We start from the raw sequence: 20,248 nt of genomic DNA, 5'->3' as shown, positions 1-20,248 counted from the left end.
TTAACAACCAAGACAAGTGAAAACGATGGTAAAAATCCACGAATTGGGCGTCGAATTGCTTCTGCATCCCGTATTCTCCAAATCTCTGACCATCAGAGGCTATTTTCTGTCCTCAGATCAGATCAAAATATTGATCGCTGGAAAGAACTTTTCGTCGAATGAATAGGTGATCGCCGAAACAGAGCCCTATTTTGAAGCAAAGAACAAATCGTTACAACAAAACTTGTATCGAAAAATTGGAGGGTCGCTATAATCAGTGTATCACCCTTGAGGGGAACGAAAAGTACTGAAACCTCTTCTCTCTGCACTTAGCATAGTTCTTTCAATCCTTGCTTCTGCAAGTACTGAGTCATAGCGATTTCCTAAGAGTTTTTAAGTCTAATTAGAACATAATTTTAACTCAAACTCAGATTTCCACCAACAGCGGATTTTTTTTCACTGGAGATGTGGGCATTTCTTTTCTTAAGAGGGAAGCTTTCTTTCCTAGATAACATTGTCAAAAGCGTCTATGGATTTTGTGTGTTGTATAGTAGCTGGTGTCTATAATATTCAGAGCAAGTTTCCTTCGTTGAAATAGTGACAACTTCGTGTGCTTTCGTAGCCATCCCAAAAGCATTGCACTGATTCTTGGTGGAAAGTTATAGGGTTCTGTTAGGTACACATTTAAGAGTAAAGAGCTTTACGGGAGTTCCGCTGATCTTTTATGTATCTTAAGCAATCACATTATTGTTTAATTGCATTCTGTCACATTTGCATAAAAAATATAATATCACAAAAGTTTTGTATTCCACGAAAATTGTTGCAAATTAATTCTTAATCATTACACAATCCGCCTGCCAACACTTGACTGCCACTTACCTTCTTTAGTCACATCGTCACCAGTTCAGCGACTTTACATTCCACCAGCTGCGGTTTACCAGAAGAAATTGCGCAAAAAATTGCCATAACTCAGCGATCTGTAACACAAACACACATGCAAAGGCACTCATATGATTCTTGTACGCAACGCCGTCCTGTGCTTGTGGTTCGCTTTCCTTTTTTCCAAGTTGTTGTTTTTGTCTTTATATTGTTTTTCTTGCTACTTGTTCGGTTGCTGACGCTGATTGCGTATGACTGTTCGGCAGCGTTGCGAGAAGACGTGCAGATGCTTCAATTACGGCACACTGAAGAGTCATTTCTCAAATTGTTAGCGATCTTTTGAAGCTTTGTCAGTTGGAGCGATTGGAAACATGTGTAAGAAACAGAATGCGCTCTGATTTCATTAATATTATATAAATGAGATTTCTAATGACGTAATATTGGGTAGTCGTATTTCTAATCAAATTTTAACTTATTTCTACATCTATTGAAAAAATACGAAAATACTTTTTCGACTACCCAATATATCGGTTAATATGCCGAGGAGGAAAGCAAAAACTACCAGAAACTGCTAACTAGCTAAGTTGAAACACAACTGTGAGGCGAGTTCTCATTTCTTGTTCCTTAATGTTGTTATATTGGTTATCTAAATCCCACTTCGTAGTAATTATTGTCAAAGAAGTCAACTAACGTTGGGTTCGTTCGAAAACGATAAAGAGGATCATAGTGATCTAGAAATTCAAGTGCCTGGTAAAAATATAATTTTATACTTCCATCCCACAATACAATGATTTTCAGTCGTCAGATATTTTAACAACAAAATGTTGCTCAAGAAAGTGTCAAAAATTTCTCTCAGCGCATAATTTGGCCAAACAAAAGTCAAAGTCAGTTTAAAAACTTAAAGAACTGCATTTAAACGCAATTAAGAGCTGCTAAAATGCCAAAATGGATGCTAAAAATAAAACTTATTGCATTATATGCCGAAGAAATTATGTATGCGCGTTCTTTTGTACTTCCTTCACACAGCAAACTGGGTATAAAAATTGTGTGAGCTGCGTTCCGAAGCATATTTGTTAAGCCAGAGGCAAGTGAGCAACAACCAAGGCGGGAAATTCGAAAATGTTCCGATATGTTAGTAAAGAATTTCTTAGAAAAGCATACAGCATTATCTTAAATTAACTTTAAATCCAAAAAATAATATCTTCCACAGATCCCTTTTGCAGCACTGCTCGCCGTTGCGTGTGCCGCACCCGTCGACGAGCAGATGATGGTTACCGAGCCCATTATGGAGCAGCGCGCAATGGACAATATGGGAGCGGTTGTTGTGCCAGAGATGGAAATGGAGCCACGTGTACCCGTTATCGGCATCATGGATGCGGCACTGCAGCAATCCACCGACGGCGCCTATAATTTCCATTATCGCGGCGAGGATGGCTCGTTCCGACAGGAGAGCGCTGTAGTTATCAACAAAGGCACCGAATATCAGTATCTAAAGATCAGTGGCAGCTATTCGTACTTCGACGCCAACGGCAAGGAGGTGGTGGTGCATTATAGTGCCGACGATCGCGGCTTCGTGCCCGAGGGCAATAACATAATGCCGCAGATTTCGTCGGCGGCGAAGATGAACAGCCAACTGCCGCGTGTGGTGGAGAAGCCGAGACCACAAGAGCAGCAAGTCGAGAATGTACCGAATGTCCCACATGTTTCGCAAGTTCCGCATGCTTCACAAGTTCCGCATGTTTCACAAGTTCCGCATGTTTCACAAGTTCCGCATGTTTCACAAGTTCCACATGTTTCGCAGGTACCAGTTATGGGCAGCGTTTGGAATGGTCAAATTATGCAGGTGTAAACCCTGAGTAGTTGTTTACATTTGTAAATGCCAATTCGGTTAAGCGATAAATTATGAAATGTACGTTTTAGGTGTGGACCTTTTTGTTTTTGATTTAATTTTATACTTTTTATTATTATTATTTTTTATGTTTCTTTTTAAGTTGAGTTTAGCATCTTCTTGATTTGCTGCAAATGAGAATAAAAAGACTTTTCACCACGATCGCTTGCGTTGTTCAATATCTGTTGCATACCTTTAGGCGCCGTGATCGGTAAAAACTTGGTTTTGTACGGAACATAAAAGACGATATGTGGTTACGATTATTTTAGGGTTTATTTGAGATAGTGGCAAACCAAATCGACTAATCACTACAGTCGCAGGCCTTCGTGGGGGATTTTGAGTGTCAGAAACCCCCAAAAATAGTAAATCTTAATTTACGAAGTCACATGAATATGAGAAATATGTTAGAAGGAAAAACTCACTATAGAAACTCACTTTCGACAAGTCGTCACAGTAGCGAAGAATTTACAAATAAAATCAATATAAAAAAAAATCTGGATCTGGAGGGTAGTGTGCGTCAAAAACACCCCTAAATTCGAAGATTTTAATTAAAATTTATAAGCATTTACGAAGTAACGACAGTATTAAAAATTTGTTAGAAGGAAAAAACCCCCCGAAAAAAATTCTGGATCCGCTACTGAATCACTATAGAAACTCAAATAATAATAATCGACTAATAATTACAGTGGCGGAACCAGAAAGGGTTTTTGGTGTCAAACTCTCCCAAGTATCGGAGATTTTAGTTCAAAATTACAAGAACTGTTTCACTACTAGTACACCAATAAACGTTTTTCTTGATTATTTTAATTTATTAAATCTAATAAAAATATCGGATAAACTAAATATACATACATACATACAACATTGTATCTAAATTTCGCTAGAAACTACAAGCAAGTCTAAGTACAAGCAATAAAGGCAGCCTAGAGAAACTTCGTAAGCTTAAGGATACTACAAAAGGCTACTAACTAAAGTATATTTGTCTTGTAAGCTACAAACAAGGTTATACACACAAACATATATAATGGAAAAAAAACAAATGAAAAAAATGAAAAAAGAAGATGCGCTTAAGCGCCGACTTACATTACTGGTTGCATTGTGCTTCGAGGAAGATAAATTGACGAACATTTGAGGGAGTAATTACAGCTACTAACATATAAATATGTTTAATTAATTAAATATATAACTTTTACTATATTTTTAAACCAATATTGTAATTGTTTTGTGTTTTTTAACCTCAAAACACCACTTCTTCAGCAGACAAGGCTGGCAGCGTCGCACAAACCCCGCGCAAAAGTTTGAAGTACTTTAAATTGAAGTATATTACAGTGCAAATTTATTTCTTGGACGCACCCAGACTACCGCCAACGTTATTGCACAGACTTGTGCTCAATACATGAGCGCCAGCGCTACCTGGTGGCGGCGAGCTGAGCTGCTGGCGAAAGTTGCCCACGCCCATAGGCTTGCGCTGCTTGATGCGTTGTTGTAGCGTGTGAAGCAGGCCGGAGAGCACATCGTGATTGGGTATCTTTTTGGCGAAGAGCAAGCGCTTGACGGAGTCGTCATAGGTCAGCAGAGCGACCATGTTCTGCAGCAAGAAACCTTGGCAGTACTCGAGCAGCTTGTTGGCGTTGTAGACCTGCATAACGACAAAATGCGTTATTACTTATACATTAAATGACATTTCATGCTTGTTAAGACACTTACCTTCGCGTGTATGTACATGGCCACCACATTGTCGATGTCGATCATCTCCGAGCAGCGTGACTCCGTGTAGCGCAGTAAACCTTCCAGCTGGAAGAAGCTCGCCGCCGCCATCAGCTCCAACACATCAGCGTTACTGACCTCCAATGTGGCACAGCCACCGCTGTACAGATAGTGCATGACCAGCTGGAAGATGTGATAGCGTATGTCGTTGATCTGCACTGTGGGCGTGTTTCCATCGCTCAGTTTAGAGCTGAGCATGCTCTGGAAACGCGGCGAGGCGGTGACGAGCACTATTTTGTGGCCATAGAATATTTTGCCCTCCACTCTGTAAGTATAAAGTAGTTAACATTAGGTTAGTAAGCAGGTAACATTAGGTTAGCAAACATGTAATATTAGGTTAGCAAGCAGTTAATATTATTTTAGCAAGCAGTTAATATTAGGCTAGTGAGCAGGCAACATTAGGTTAGCAAGCAGGTATCATTAGGTTAGTAAGCAGGCAACATTAGGTTAGCAAGTAGGTAAGATTAGCTTAGCATTTCACGTTTGAAATACCTGAAAGTCACATCGCTCAGTTCTGGATTGTTGACAAATTTGGGATCTATGCGCGAGCTATTCACCGATTGCATGGCCGCCTCTTTTATGGGCTTGATGGTCTCCCAGCCGAAGCAAGTGGCGAAAATGTCGGCCAGCAGCAGTGTTGTGCCTTCATTTTTGCTATAGCGAAATATATTGAAGAGCAGCGGCAGACACTCGCTCACGAACTGCGCACTGTAGTCGTCCGGACAGACCTGCAAGAAATCCTGCAGAAGTTGGTCGATAACAGCATCCAAGCGCAGCTCATGCGCCGCCGCCAATGCGTGCATCCAGCAGTGTAGTGTCCAGGGCACGCCCAAGGTGCGCAGCTCTATCGTAATATCTGTTTGAAGAGAGTTATTAACAACTGTTTTAATAAAAGCTACTTGTTTAAGCATAACTCACCGAGATGATTGTTTTCGGCGCTGTGATACATTGCCTCCTGCAGACTTTTGATTTGTGTCTTGTTTAATGTGAGCGGCAGCTCGGCGCTTATGCGCTCACCGCTTGCATTCCCCGCGCATGCACCACTACGCGTCGCATTACCCACAGGCTCACCTTCGGCTAGCATTTCCTCAAGTGAAAGCACGTCTTTGCTCCCCGGCGACATTGGATGCGAGAGCAGTTTGCGCAGACAAGCTCGCTGGCCGTGCGCCGCTGTCACAGAGATGGCGCAATAGGAGCCACGCTGCGCTGAGCCACCCGCAAAACACATTGTGTCTTTCTGCTGCGTGGAGAGAAACGCGTTGGCGCCATGCGCTAGCAGCAGCGAAATAACCTCGACGTTGCCAGAGCCGCATGCCACTTGCAGTGGCGTTAGCGTTGGTTTCTCTTCGCTTAGACGCGCGCCACCTTCAACCTTGCCACCTCTTTCCAGCAGCAAACGCAAGGCCAGGTAATTGGCGCGACTGGCGGCGAATGTCACCGCCGTCCAGTGCTGCGTATCTGGATGTACGCCCGGAAAATTCGGTTGACCGACTGGTGGCACTTCTACGTTTGGATCGCAACCGGCATCGAGTAACGCCTGTATGGCCACTTCGTCATTGCGTATTGCGGCGATCATAAGCGCCGTCAAACCGGCGTGATTAAGGGTGTCATAACGCGTGGTGGGTGGCAACAGGTTGGCCGCCTGCGCCATTAACTCAGCGCGTCCAGTAAGCATGAGTTTGAAAGCAAGCGTAATGGTGGCGCGTTTGCCCAACTCCGTGGTATCTTCGCTGATGCTCGATGCTATGGGCGTAGTCGCACCAGGGTGTGAGAAATGTGTCTTCTTTGTAGGTAGCTCCTCTTCGTGGCCAATTGGACGCATTGGACAGTCTACACCTGGTAAAAGTAGGCGCGCTGCTTGCATGATATCGTCCTTATCAATCATGACAGCGTGTCGGTATTCCGCGTGCGCCGAAGCAACGCGCAACCATTCCACCAATGGCGGCAGCACCACATATGCACGTTCATAGCAGAGTTCTTGTACATTTTGACTGCTGCCGCCCGCGCTACCGCTGGCGCTTGAAGGCGCGCCACTCAAGTCGCTGTGCTCCAACTGTGAGCAGCGCATAAAGTAGAAGAGTGTGGATAGTGCCGCATTAGAAAGTGCTGTGTGCTGAAACTTTTGTTGTGCACGCAAAGTCAAGTCTTTTAGTTCAGTTATGCTGCCAACGCACGTCGTCAGCAGACAAGGTTCCAGTGAAACATTGCTATTGCCGCCCGAACTACCGCTCTTTTGTGTGCCGGAGCCAAGTGATGACAGACTTGCCCACCTGGGCATGGTGAGCGCACCTGATGCTATGCGTCCTGCATTTAAGTGCGCGAAAGGCTGCAAAAGACCCCACAGGTCACCGGAGTGCGCTATAGACTGATCTAGCGTCGCTGTGGTAAATTGGCTGGCTGAATCTGCAGGAAAGCTTTGCAACAGCAACTCCTCGAGCAGATTCTCCATTCCAGCACATAAGTACACTGCCGCGTATTCGTGTATAAATTTGCCCAGACGTGCGTCGGCCATCCAACGATGAAAGCGTCCTACGGGTAGTTGTAGTCCAGCGCGCGCTGACTTGCTTTGTTTGAGCGCGCTGTCGCCTGTTACAGCGAACATTGCTGCGGCGCGTAGACACGCTTTAATACAAGAGTCCGCCAGTGCCGGACACAGCACAATCTTGTATGCGGTTGCGACTTCTTGCTTTGAACACAATCCCAAGCAGGCGGAGAGGCGCTGCACTTCGCGCGCAATACGCACCAATGCACGTTGCAGCAGGTAGCCCAAGCGTGGTATGGTGTCGACTGAAACACGTTCTGCCTGCTCCTTGCAACGACCATTACGGATAACGCGCATTATACAGTGTTGGCTCCATGGTGGATGCTGCAACTCCACCAGGCGATTATGTGAGTCCACCCACACAAATTCATCGGCGTTCGTCACATTTGTATTAACCGTTTCCAGCGATGAGTAGCGTGCTAAGCGTCGCGCGGGTTCCGAGCTCTCCGAACCAGCACTGAGGCTGCTATAAGTGCTGGTGCTCGTTTGCGAACGCATTGTCAGCTGTTGTATGGCCAATTTTATATCTTCCAAACCGCTGCCGCTCCATGGCGCTTTCGTTGCCGGTGTGGCACGATGGCGCGCACGCGAATGATTTGTGCTTGTGCGTGAACGTGTGCTGCGATTGGTGACGGCGGCGGCAAGACGATCTTCCGGTAATGGGCCCAGCGCTACGCCACCACCAGGTGAGGAACTACCATGGCCGCCGGTATCCGACATACTCGCATGGCCCGATGAGCGATTCTCATCCGATGAGCTATGACACTCCTGCACACGCTGCAGTCCGCGAAATTCATGATGATGCGTGCGCGTGCTCGTCGCGCCTGTTTTCGCGTGCGTATTGTGCTGATAGCCGCCGCCACCACTGGGCGTCACATTCGCAGAGTTTGTATCAGCTGTTGGTATGCCGATGCTGCAATTACTCAAATCCAATGATAATGGTAGCGGACGCTTGTCATTGGCGCTGAACTTTTGTTGCGCTGCCGCCGGCTGTTGCGGCTTCGGTTGCTGCGGCTTCGGTTGCTGCGGCGACAGATTGCCGCTCAACATGGGCGGTTGCGATTTGACTGGCGTACTTTGCACCGTTTGACGCGCTGGTGCCGCCAAGGTGCGCTGCGGCAGCGGTTTGCTAGGCGCATGCGGCGGACTGCTTATATTTCTTATATTGATAGTAGTATTCGGTACGACACTGTGTCCGGTCTGTGTGCTGACCATCATATTGGGCGCGACGTCAACGCCGCTATTAAAGCGCTGCGCCAACTCTTTGGAGATGCGTGGCGCCGGTGTCGCCACAGCGGGGCTTTGTATGCGGCCAGTGGAGGAACTCAAACCATTTGGTGTGTTGAGTGGCGTGGAGTTGGCTGTCATTGTGGTGCCGGTGGATGGCGTTGCAGGCATGGCGCTCATTTGGTTTTGTTGTGGCAAAGCGTTTGTTGTTGTTGGCGAGCCGACGGGACAATGTAGTTGCGAGTTCGTTGGTTGCGGGCTGAATACGACGGGCATGTCGCCGCGCATATTACCGGTTGGTCTGTAAAGAGAAAGAACGTGGACTAATTAGACAGTGGCAGATATGCTTAAGTCGAATGTGCGAAATCGCGCTCAAGTGACAGCTGACTACTGACAGACGTAGCCTTGCATTTCTATGCGCTGCGAACTGCCTGCTTGTCCGTTTGTCAGCTTGTTTCAACGCGTCAAAACAGATACACATAATTAAGCTGCTTATTTTTTATGGCTTACAACAACTGCTAAGTCACTAAGTCAAATGTCAAAAAGCACAACAACAACAAATAAATCCATTAAAACAACACTCAAACCAAGTTTATATTCTGCAATAACAAGCTGGCAACTTGAGGCGCTTTCTTTTTCCTACACTCTCTTCACATTTTATCTACGCCTTTCAGCTCTGCGCTCAGCGCGGCCGTCAGTTCTATAAGCTGCTGCTTCTTAGACGTCAGCGGTGTCCCCACCGGGTTAAAGCCGTCACTCAATTACCGCTAAGCCGCAGCGCAAATTCTTAGCCACTCAGAATTGGAACGCGCTTTCAGCTTTTAATTATAAATGTGTTGAAGACAATCGCTCCCTTTATTTTTTATTCAACAACAAATCGCCTTAACGAACATTATGAGCGCGAGCGCGCGCAAGAACCAAAAGAACATACAAATTTGCATAAGAATATAAATAGCGGTAGAATTGTTGTAAGAATCAATGAAAGCAACAAAGTTCAACGACGAAAATTTAATAACAGCGCTGTATGTGGATAAATGTCATAACTGTTAAGCACCGCGGCCGGACGCGCTCAATGCCGTTGACAATGAAAACAAAATTATGTCATTTATTGTGCTTGTTATTGTTGTAGCCATCATCAGCGCCTTATTTGCATTTGAAGAGATGTAGTAGCCGCGCCAACAAAGCGTCAAACGGAAACCGACAATAGCAGCTAAAGTGTGAATACAAAGCTCTGCTGCGCATGCGCCTAGCCAAACAGACATTTAAAAGCAATAAATTGTTGTAATTGTTGTGTGTTTGTTGGCCTTTGCCTTTCATTGTTGTAAATCACGCACATTTTGCCGCTTAAATAGTAATGAACTTGGAAAAAGACGTAGAACACAATAAAACTGAATTCTTCTTTTTTAGCAGTGGTTGCCTAAGCATCTTCCTGTAACAGAATTCGCTGGCACACTTTTATTGTTTGATACAAAGTATGTCCAAAAATAAGCCTTTGTTTTCGACGAAAATGGGTCAAGAATGCTAGCATACTATTATATTATTTATAAACGATTTTTCGTACTTTCGTCGATCGGAGGCTTGTTCAGCACTGGGCTATCATCCGTCCATACGTAAGTTCGATCATAAATTATCTTATGAGCTGTTATTGTAGCGGTAGAAAACATTGCTAAAATAAACTTGAAGAATGCTGCCGAGTTGACAGCCCTTGGCCGGTTAAAACTCCGAGTCCGTTCCGGTTACGCAGACCCGGCGGTCTTGGGGGCGATATGGTGAGTCGCTGTAGTGAGATCTTCTTTCTTAGTAAGGCTAGCCTCGCCTATGAATATTTGTGCGGGTTATATCAGACCGTTGCTCTATCACTATCTAAGCCGTTTACATAATAATGTCCCTGTCCGGACAATAAGTTCCGGTTACGTAGCCAGGTCTGCCGTGAGAACGATATTAGTACAGCGACTCGTGAGCTCTTCGCCCTCAGTAAGGCTAGTCTCGTCTTTGTTGTGCGGGTTTTACCAGACCATTGGTCTATCACTATCTAAGCCGTTTAAATAAAATAAAAGCCCGGGTCCGTTCCGATTACGTAGCCCGGTCTATCGTGGGAGCGATATGGGTACAGTGATTCGTGAGCTCTTCGTGATCTGTAAGGCCAACCTATCTCTAGTTGTAGGGTTCTAACCTAACATTGTGTTATCGGCGTCCATGTTGTAAGGCTGAGATCTTATTGGAATCTTTCCAGCTACTGAAGCTGTATATGGGATTTACTTGTATACCACAACTCCCAATGCTCCAACTCAAAAATCGAGGGATACGTTTGCAACAACCAATCCCCTTATCAATATTTAGCCTTGTGTTTTATAGAATTCGAAAGCAAGGATTGCCGTAACCCAACACTAATTTGACCAGCGTACTTTTCCATCCAATATCATGACGCGGTTACAGCTCTAAGCGACAGGGTTTTTGACCATTCACGCATTTACAGCTCTGATAAAGACGTACACTCTGCATTTACATCATAAAATTAATGCGAATATTATCGTTAAGCGAGTGTTTATGTGCGTCGAATTGGTAAGATCCATGAATAACATAAATCATAATTGAGTTCACCTTGAAGGCGAACATTGAGCAAGATTTTGCAACAGCCATTGAGTTTTTCCATTAAACGGAAGCTGGCTGTCAAATGAAGTAGTAGTAAAAGTGTTTGCTAATCAACCAACGATCACATGCACGAAGGCCTTTGCGGCCGATCGCGTGAATATCTTCATCAGTCTGATTATTATGTGTAACAAAGGGAGGGAGTTCGTTCGTGTGCAGTTGAAAAAGCGCAAATTGGCTGAGAGCGGTTTGCAATAGCGGACGTCACGAACGTGATAGACCAATACACACACACGCATACATAAATATATATGTATATGTATATATAATATTAGAGCTGGAGCAATGTGTGCTGGCGGTCTCAATGGTATGTATTCATTGCCAATTTTATTTTGTTACTTTATATTTATTTTCGATTTTCCCATTGTTGAAAAAAACTTTTAGTCAGCTACTGAAAGTGTTGAAATTTTAATTAGTTTATAATTATAGCTTCTGCTAATTACTTATAGTTTTACAAATTATTTTTTTCGAGCAGGCAGACTAACAATAAACTAATTATAAAAACTGAACATTTTGAAAAAAAAAACTGAAAACATTTTTCATTAGAAATAGTTCTCAATTCAAATTTTAAGCGGGTTCTATGAGAAAAATTTTAGTAAAGAGACGTTAGCATGCAGGGCCTTGACAAAATGTCGAAATGGCTTAGTTGACTTTAGTTAAGTTAAGCAGTTTTGGTCCTGTGCTGTAAATTGCAACAGACTCTGTTGCCTCGCTATCGATGCCTCTTCCAGTGTATCATACCGTGTGGACCTCAGATATTTAATGAAGTTCCGGAAGGGGCTGATAGACGGATCAGGATGATATGGAATACCTTAAGGATCACTAAAATCATGTGCAAATGTTCCGAAAATTTTTCATGACGGCTGTTGGTCAAAAATTAAAAAAATATAAAAATTACCTTAAAGTTTTCAAACTTCACCCGTAATATCTTTTAAACGGTTAGGTTTACGAGAGAACCGCAAGAGACCATTAAATAAAGCATTCACTTTCCCACAAAATTTAAGAAGCGAGATATTTTTCAAGTAGTTGGAAAACTGTAAGGCGGAGAACATTCACCATACAATAAAGCAATAAAAAGCTCAACAACTTACAAAAAAAACATATATCAACGAATGGATTTTCGCGCGAAATTTAAATTAAAAAGTCTTACTATTTTTTGTCCATAGCATACGAACAAAATTTAAAAAATCATAATACCATTAGTAAAGATGTTGGTGTTTGCAGTTGTGCGCCCATTTTTTAAATATTTTTTTAATATCAAAAAATTACAAATGTCTTAATTTGTTGAAGAAAATTTATTTGCCAAAACGGAAAAAACCGCAAATGGGATAGGAGTGGAGTGTTCGTTTCATAAATACGCTATGCCACGGTTATTTGTTATTGCCAATCCAAAAATGGCAAATAGCAAAATGCTGGGCAAAAAGTTGTAATTAATACGCCGTAAATCTACCGTTATACCGTTGCAATTGAACAAATGTGGCGCATTTTTTATCGGTTGACAGGAGGCCGACACGGTGGATATGGATACCGTTAATAGAGCGGACATAAATTGCATGAAAAAAGTAGAAAATGAGGGAAAAAAATATTAAAAACAAGAAGGGAGCACAAAGTTGAGACAATAAAATGGAATTAAAGAAATCCGCAAACCGTTAAAGGCAACGCAAGTGCAAGCAGCCACAAGGTTAAGCGAATGCAAACACAAAATGCAAAAAAAAAATAAAAATAAAAAAAAATGTTAAATAAAAAAATTTAAAATAATAAAAAATAAAAATTAAAAAAAATTAAAAATAAAAATATAAAGTAGAAATATATGTATATAAATATGTGGAGTCGAGCCAGCTAGCCCAACATTTGAATTTACTGCGCGCAACTGTAAAATTTTATATGGGAAACAAAGGCGGCTTTCTGCTCCATCCAGCCATACTTTGAACAGCTTAATTAACTCGCAGCAGCTGAGCTGCCTTATAAACGCAATCACGCAAAAACACTAACAACAATTACCGCAAAATTTGATAAATTGCGATATACAAATGCATAAATTTGCAAAGCGCATGCACAACAATAACAACAACAAAGGCAACGCGTTGCAATAAAGCGCACACAATTGTGGGGTGTAGAGCAAATAAATTTGGGCCACCGAATTGCTCGTAAATAATAGCCACAAGTAAACGCGGCGTATACGTAACCACAAATGCGCCCATTTGCCACCGCAATTGTTGCATTGTACAACAAACACACACATACAGATAGGAGCGCGCGACGGCATTGGGCGCACAAAAATTTATTGCGCGCTAAGCGCTGAGGTCAGTCAACATTTGCTTGAGTAATGCGATACTGAGAGGTGCGAAGTCAAACCGTAAAATCACTAAAATTACTTCAGCTTAGCAAATATTTGAAAAATTGCAAAGAAATTTTTACAAAAATATATTTTTGAACAGCATACCGTGCGCGCCACTCCTGCACAAAGCTCCAATCGCACGAGTCGCATGACCGCTGGCTCGCATTGTCCTCGACGCCGCCAACCAACTGCTCCGCCTCGGCCAGCACATGCACGGTGGCGAGCGTTGGCTTAGCCACCGTTTCCACCAAAGCGTTGGCGCGCTGATAGTTGCCTTCGATCTTGATGTTGATCACACCGTTCTGCACGCTCTCGATGTAGGAGGGCAAATCATCTTCGCTCGCCGCCTTGGGCGCTAAGCATGACGCGCTGTTTGTGCTATGCTGAGACGTCGCCACATTGAGTTGCGTCGCAGTATCATCTAAAAGCTGCGCGGCTTGCACCACATCATTGGCCGTCTCACCCACATTGTGCTTGCCGCGATTGGCAATCGAGTCGCCGAAGTAGATGACAACCTTGTGATTGGGTTTGGTTGGCGCCGCCGGTTTGTTGGCGCGTGTCGCATCTGTTGACACAGCAGCGTTTGTTGGCTGTTGCTGTTGTTGCGTTGCGGCTTGCGGTGCCGGCTGCGCGGTGTAGACATTCGGCGTAGCCTCAGCGGCGCGCTGCTGAAACATTTCGCTGCATTTCAACGACTGCGGCTGGAATGTCTTGAAGGAGTTGCTGGTGCTGCGTCGGCGTAGTATGAAATTCTCGTTAAAACGTCCGAATAGTGAAGTGGGCGGGCGTGGCGCGGGCCGCTTGGCTGGCTTGGCGGGCTTGTAATTGCGTAGCTCGCGACACAAGCTGCAGCTGCAGTCCTTACCGCAATACATTTTCGCGTCAATTTGTTTCTAGTTTAGCGTTGTTGTTGTTTCAGTTCAAGGCAGCGTTATTTATTAGCGCGATAGCGTCACTCCGCAATTCGGCAATTCACTTTAATTGCGTTTGCAGTTGTATGGTTTTCACTTCACATGTTTACACTATTTTCACACATATTTATCGGCAATTTGTTTGTTGCTATACTTGTTATATTTGTTAGTTGTTGTTGTTTTTTGCTTGTTATTGTGTTGGTATTTGTTTGCTTGCTTGCAATTTTCGGCTGCGCATTTTTGATATTGTTCCGCAATTATTTCACGATTTCTCTTTCATCAATTGCCATAATTGGCTTTTCGGCAATTTGCCTTTTTGGCTACTTGTCTGCTTGCCAGCCAGTACGACTATTTAGACATTTGGCTAACTTAGTTTAGATTTATTGAAGTTCACAGCGTTTTATTTACACCAAATAACAGAAAAATCTAAATTAACTCAGTCACTGCTTGGACCAGTATTGGCCTAGTTGGCCTGCAATTAAATTCCCAAAATTGTATTTACAAAATTAAATAAGAAAAAGTGTTTGCTACGGCTGCAACGAAGATATAATACCCTGCACAGGTGCATTTTTTATAGCATAAAAGGGTATAAAAAGATTTTTAAACTGATTTTTAAGTAGGTTTTCTATACAAGGACTTGAGTTTTATCGATAAGTTTTTATGCTATAATTTTCGTATAACGGTGGTTCCGATAAATAAGTAGCTTCTTGTTGAGAAAAGGACATGTGCAAATTTTCATATCGAAATCTCAAAAACTGAGCGACTAGTAGACATTATCGCAGCACGCTTACTATACCGCGTTCAGGGCATAAAGCAACCAAAAAAAAAAAAAGCTTCACATTATAAGCTGTCTGACTCAGCGCTTGCATTGTGCAAAGAGTGCGAAAACACCATTTGAGCTTATGCCGAATTTCAAGAGGCGTAACCCTCTTGTAATCAATCAGCGTGCTCTTTCATAGCTTCACCACTTCATTAGCTGGCGACCGTTATTCGCGTTTTAACACTTTTTCAGCAAATTTTTGCGTTTTTGTATTAATTTTTTGTTAGAGATATCATGCAAACGCAATAGTGCAACTTTTTTGTGGGCGTTTTTGCAGTTCATCAGCCGCTTTGAAGATTTGCTGCAGAGGATTATATCACATATAGTTGTTTGTGAAAGCTTTTAAGTGTGTGCGTGTGCGCGCAATTCGTGCAAAATCACGCACAATTGATTCATATACAATTAAAGTTAATTTGCAAATAAATATTCAATTAAATTGCTTGCCATTATACGCCAATAAGACAGGCAATTAATCGTTACTTATGGGTGTAGCTGTTATTGTGAAGCAATTAGAGCAACAATAAAAGGGGGCTTACACAAGGAGCGTTACTTGTGTTGTTTTTGTTACTGTAAGGTGATTTATGATCAATTTAGGTACATGTTTTACGTAATTTAATTGAAAATGGGCTCACAGAGACGCATAAATAGGTCATTGCTCAAGTTAGAAGATGGTCATTTAATAAGAGGATTAACTCCGGGTGGTTAGAGGTGCAATATGAGGACATTAAATGACAGTTGCGATTCAGAGGCGCTTTTAGTTTCAAGCCAACATAAATATATTATTTTTGTTTAATGGCAGTTGTCACTCGACACGAGGACCCCTGTGCGATGAAAATCCTTCATATGAAATCCATACACCAATAGGAGGTGGCTTAGGCTTTATAGGTATGATGTTATCTGGCAAGAAAATCTGCACTTAGCAGTTCCCAAATGGGTTTCTCCCAACTCAGCTCACATGTGATTGATTTTATTAATAAATTAGATTTCTTAAACAATTTCGTTTGGCTCTTAACTAAGCTAAATCCACAAAAACAAAGTCAGCTTTGAAATAAAGAATTTCGCTTGCTAACTTTGACTACTTTGGACTGTGAAAGCAAAAGAGCAATAAATTTGTAGCATGGACTGTTTTCCAAAGCAACGTTATAATACACGTAGAAATTTTCCAGATCGGCCCACTCCAGCATATAGCTGCCATACAAACTAAACGTTCAAAAACGACTTCTTGTAGGGAAAACTTTTATATATGACGAGATATCTCCACAAAATTTGGCATGCTTTAATGTCTATAGTAATGTTACAATATTCGAATAAATTTTGGAGATCGGCTCACTCTAGCATATAACTGCCATATAAACTGAACGTTCAAAAACGAGTTTTTGTAGGGAAAACTTTTGTATAAGTAAATATTTCTACACAAAAATTTGCATGAATTATTGTCTAAGACAATGTTACAATATGCGAAGAAATTTTCTATATCCGCTTACTCTAAGATATAGCTGCCATACAAACTAAACGTTCAAAAACGATTTCTTGTAGGGAAAACTTTTGTCTATAATGAGATATCTCCACAAAATTTTCCACAGATTATGATTTATGACAGTGTTATAATATGCGAAGAAATTGCTCAGATCGGCCCACTCTAGCATATAGCTGTCATACAAACTGAACGTTCAAAAACGATTTATTGTAGGGAGACTTTTGTATATGACTATATATCTTCACTAAATTTAGCATGGATTATTTTCCAAAGCAACGATACAATATCTGAAGAAATTGTTCAGACCGAGTCACTATATCATATAGCTGCCATACGAACTGAGCGCTCAAAATAAATTCTTATATGGAAACTTCTTTATTTGTAAAGTGTATTAAAGCGGTGCTGAATCTAACGCTTTTTCTTGTTTCTAAGTTTGTTTAACTTCCGGTCAACGCATAACGTGAATATTGTTCCAAAACTTCGTTGCATCTAACATATTTTGGAAAATCCACTTAAGGCGGATTAATGATATTCGTAAAGTCCATTCAAAGTCTAGCATTATAACTTCGATAACATTCAACAGGTGTGTCATTTAAGCTTAATACGAGCATACTCCAATGTTTTCTTTTAATATTATGTTATGTTTTTGCGATTTGTTAGATTTATCGTTTAATGTGTACGCCAAGTTTTCCTCCATTCGCCTCCACGTTAATCGTAGAAGTTTTAAGCACTTTTAATTCCACTTCTGCTGACTGACTGGCGCTGTTGTTTCCCTCACCTTAATGAGTATTTATTTAATTTAATTTTTCTACATATTAATTTTTATTTGTTCTTTGCACCACACACACACACACACAGGCAGTTGTTTTTAAACGCTTGTGCTACTTCACTTGGTTTGTGTTTTTTCCGCAATTATAAATCATTTCGGCGTTTCGAAAATTTTCATAAAAATTGCGCACACTCATATACACTCAAAAACTGAATATGTGTGGCACTCATACACCGAAAACCTGCATGTGTGTGATATATGTATATGCGTGTTTGCTGTGTTCGCACACATGCGTAAGTATGTCATTATTTTGCCGTTTCCGGTTGGCTGGTCAACGCTGCGCTTCGTTAGCGGCAAAAGTAAAACTTAACCAGCTCGAGTTGCGAGCCCTCGTGAGGCTGAAACTGCCGCCAACAAGCGCTTATTTGGCGTCTAGTGTTTTGCTAAGAAGTGCGCTGGCAGTGAATAGGGATTTTAGTGCCACGGCGAGTCGGTGTTGGTGCATATGTTTGTTGTTGTGGGTGTAAGGCCGCTTAAGACTTTTGATTTCGTTTACATTTGCCAAGCAGTGAGTTCATGCTGTGCTTGTTTTGCGTTTTGTTTTGATTTTTTTTGTAATGAAATGCAAATAAGTTCAGAAATCCAAATAAGTTCAGATTTGCAAGTCGCAAGTCATTCAAGCGTTGCATTTGCACTGCAATAGGCGCACATTTGCTGACTGTTGACATGATTGATGGTTTCTGCTGTGATGTTGGCTTCGATATAGCACGCTAGCATGCTAGTATTTATTATTGTAGGCGCTGAGTTGCACAGTGAAGTTATTATTTTTTTTTTTAATTTCTCAAGGTATTTTTTTAAATAAGATATTAATTTTTTTAAGTTTTGTTTTAATGACGTAAAGTAAATTTGTAACAATTATTTTTTTACTTAATTTTTCTTTAAACTTTTTTTATTATTATTTTGAATTTTTAAAGTTGATTTTTTTAAATTTTTAAATTTTAAAGTTAATTTGTTTTAATTTTTATTAAATTTTGAATTTTTAAAGTTTTTTTTTTTTAAAGTTACTTTGTTTTAATTTTGTGTTATTTTTTTTAATTAAGTTTTTTTTTAATTTTTAAGTTATAATATTAATCCTATTTTAATTTTTATATATAATTTTCCGATCTTTTTAAGTTATTTATGTTGTAATTTGTGAAAGTAAATTTTCTTAATTATTTAAAGTTAATTCTTAAATTTTATTTTTTGTTATTCTGTTAAGATTAATTTTGTATAATTACAATTTTTTAAATTTTTTAAATTAATTCATTAAAATTTTTAGTAAAAATTTTTTTCAATCTCTCATTTCAAATCTACAACGCACACTTTGAAAACACACACACACATTATCCAACCTAAGGCAGCTCGAAAAATACTTTACGTCCGAACGCGTCGCTTGACGAAACGAAACTGAAACTTTGCCGCCTCGACGGTTCGCTTGGTTACATTTGCCAAGCGCGACTCCAGCGGCACAGCGTCGTCGACGATTGCGTGCCACATGCTGGCTGCGCGCTTGTATAATGCAAACGCTGTGTGCCTTGCGCCAGACAAATAGACAACCAGCCGACAGCTCAACAAGCCACACAGCCCGACAGCTGAGTATGACCGCTACGATGAGCGGCGCTGTGGTTGTTGCTTTGCTTTGCTTCGGTTTGAGTTTCTCTCCGCCTAGCTTAGCCGGCTATGGGACGCTTGTGCGACTGACTACGCGCTGCCACTTGGCTAATTTTATTCGTCTTTTTCCCAACAGCAATGATACTTTTGTTTTGCTTTGCTTCATTTTGCTGAACGACGCTTTGGACTTGTGGAGTCTTAATAGAGTTTGGTCGGGGCAGCGGCAGCGGCGGGGCGTGTGGTAGCGGCCGTCCATTGTCTACGCCTAAACACGACCGTTGCGCTATGAGCGGCGTGCAAACAATGGCAACACCGTAACTGGAAATTGGCTATGCCATGGCAGTTGCTGTAACAACAGCAATAACAACAATAACGCAGGCATTAGCATGCAGCTATTTGTTGTTTGCTGTTGTTGGCGTGGCAAGTAGCGACTCAATTTGAAATTTGTAATGAATGAACCCGTGCAACGTGCAACCAGCAATCAAGCCATACACAGCAACAACGGTAGCAGGAAAATTGTAGCAAAGACGCAGGCATACACACAGGCCAACAAACATACACGACAACGCGAAAGACAAATTAAATAGCAACGGTGTTTCAACGGTTGCTTTTGTTGTTTCGATTTGCTTCTTTATCGTGCAGCAGTGGCTTAGCTTCTCGGTGTATGTGTGTGTGATCTTTGTGTCTTGCTGCTCAGACATAATTTTCTTGTGCTTACAAGCCATGTATTGTCGAGGAAGTGCTTGTAGAACGAAAGGGTGACCAGCGCATGCGCGCAACATCGCATTTGTGTGTGTGTGGTAGTAAATTATGCGCTGCTTTGTTGTATTCACTGTTAGTTTTGTGCTGTTCTCGGCTCTAAAGTGTTATAAACGCAGCGCATTCACATTTAATTAGTCAGTAAATTGTATTAACAGCTACAAACACACATTCACACACAAACACAAACACATACATATACCAATACACAAGTATAAGCGCCTACGTGTCGCTGCGTTGCACTGCCTGCAATAACTATGCTTAAGTCGCGAAAATTATTACTTATACGCACTTGCAACGACCCCAAGTGTCATAAATTCCCCGCTCTTCGCGCGCGTCTCTATAAATTACTGCTAATAATACTCATACAGCAGGGTTTTAAGTGCTCAATTAGTTGTTGTTGCAAGTGAGAAACAATATTACGGCATGATCTCTGCATTCGATAATAGAGCAGTTTCATACAAATTTACCGTCTACTCAGTTTCATTTGACCACGCGCGGACAGTGAAAATAATACTAGGAAGTGGATGTCATAAAAATGGTAAGAATTGCAGAAATACCGATGCGTGTATGTATTAGCTTTCTTCTTCTTA

The 20,248-nt window shown here is 41.7% G+C and overlaps 2 protein-coding genes across 2 annotated transcripts; one reads left to right on the top strand and one right to left on the bottom strand.

Moving 5' to 3' along the window:
* The first annotated feature begins 1,977 nt into the window (after positions 1 to 1,977).
* LOC120779128 (endocuticle structural glycoprotein SgAbd-4) lies at positions 1,978 to 2,707 on the top strand. The gene is made up of 3 exons (XM_040111323.1): positions 1,978 to 1,989; positions 2,069 to 2,531; positions 2,616 to 2,707. Exons 1-3 carry the CDS (start codon positions 1,978 to 1,980, stop codon positions 2,705 to 2,707), a joined length of 567 nt encoding a protein of 188 aa, XP_039967257.1.
* Positions 2,708 to 3,545: 838 nt separating this feature from the next.
* Positions 3,546 to 18,712, bottom strand: LOC120778270 (ankyrin repeat and BTB/POZ domain-containing protein 2). The gene is made up of 6 exons (XM_040110049.1): positions 18,638 to 18,712; positions 13,375 to 14,652; positions 5,432 to 8,583; positions 5,006 to 5,369; positions 4,454 to 4,778; positions 3,546 to 4,385 (listed from the first exon to the last, which is right to left on the bottom strand). Exons 2-6 carry the CDS (start codon positions 14,142 to 14,144, stop codon positions 4,083 to 4,085), a joined length of 4,914 nt encoding a protein of 1,637 aa, XP_039965983.1. The 5' UTR covers positions 14,145 to 14,652; positions 18,638 to 18,712; the 3' UTR covers positions 3,546 to 4,082.
* Positions 18,713 to 20,248: the final 1,536 nt, after the last annotated feature.

The sequence above is a fragment of the Bactrocera tryoni genome, chromosome 5 (genome assembly GCF_016617805.1).
Source record: "Bactrocera tryoni isolate S06 chromosome 5, CSIRO_BtryS06_freeze2, whole genome shotgun sequence".
NCBI lineage: Eukaryota > Metazoa > Arthropoda > Insecta > Diptera > Tephritidae > Bactrocera > Bactrocera tryoni.
The sequence above is the reverse complement of the archived record's forward strand: the minus strand, read 5'-3'. Positions and strand labels throughout refer to the sequence as shown.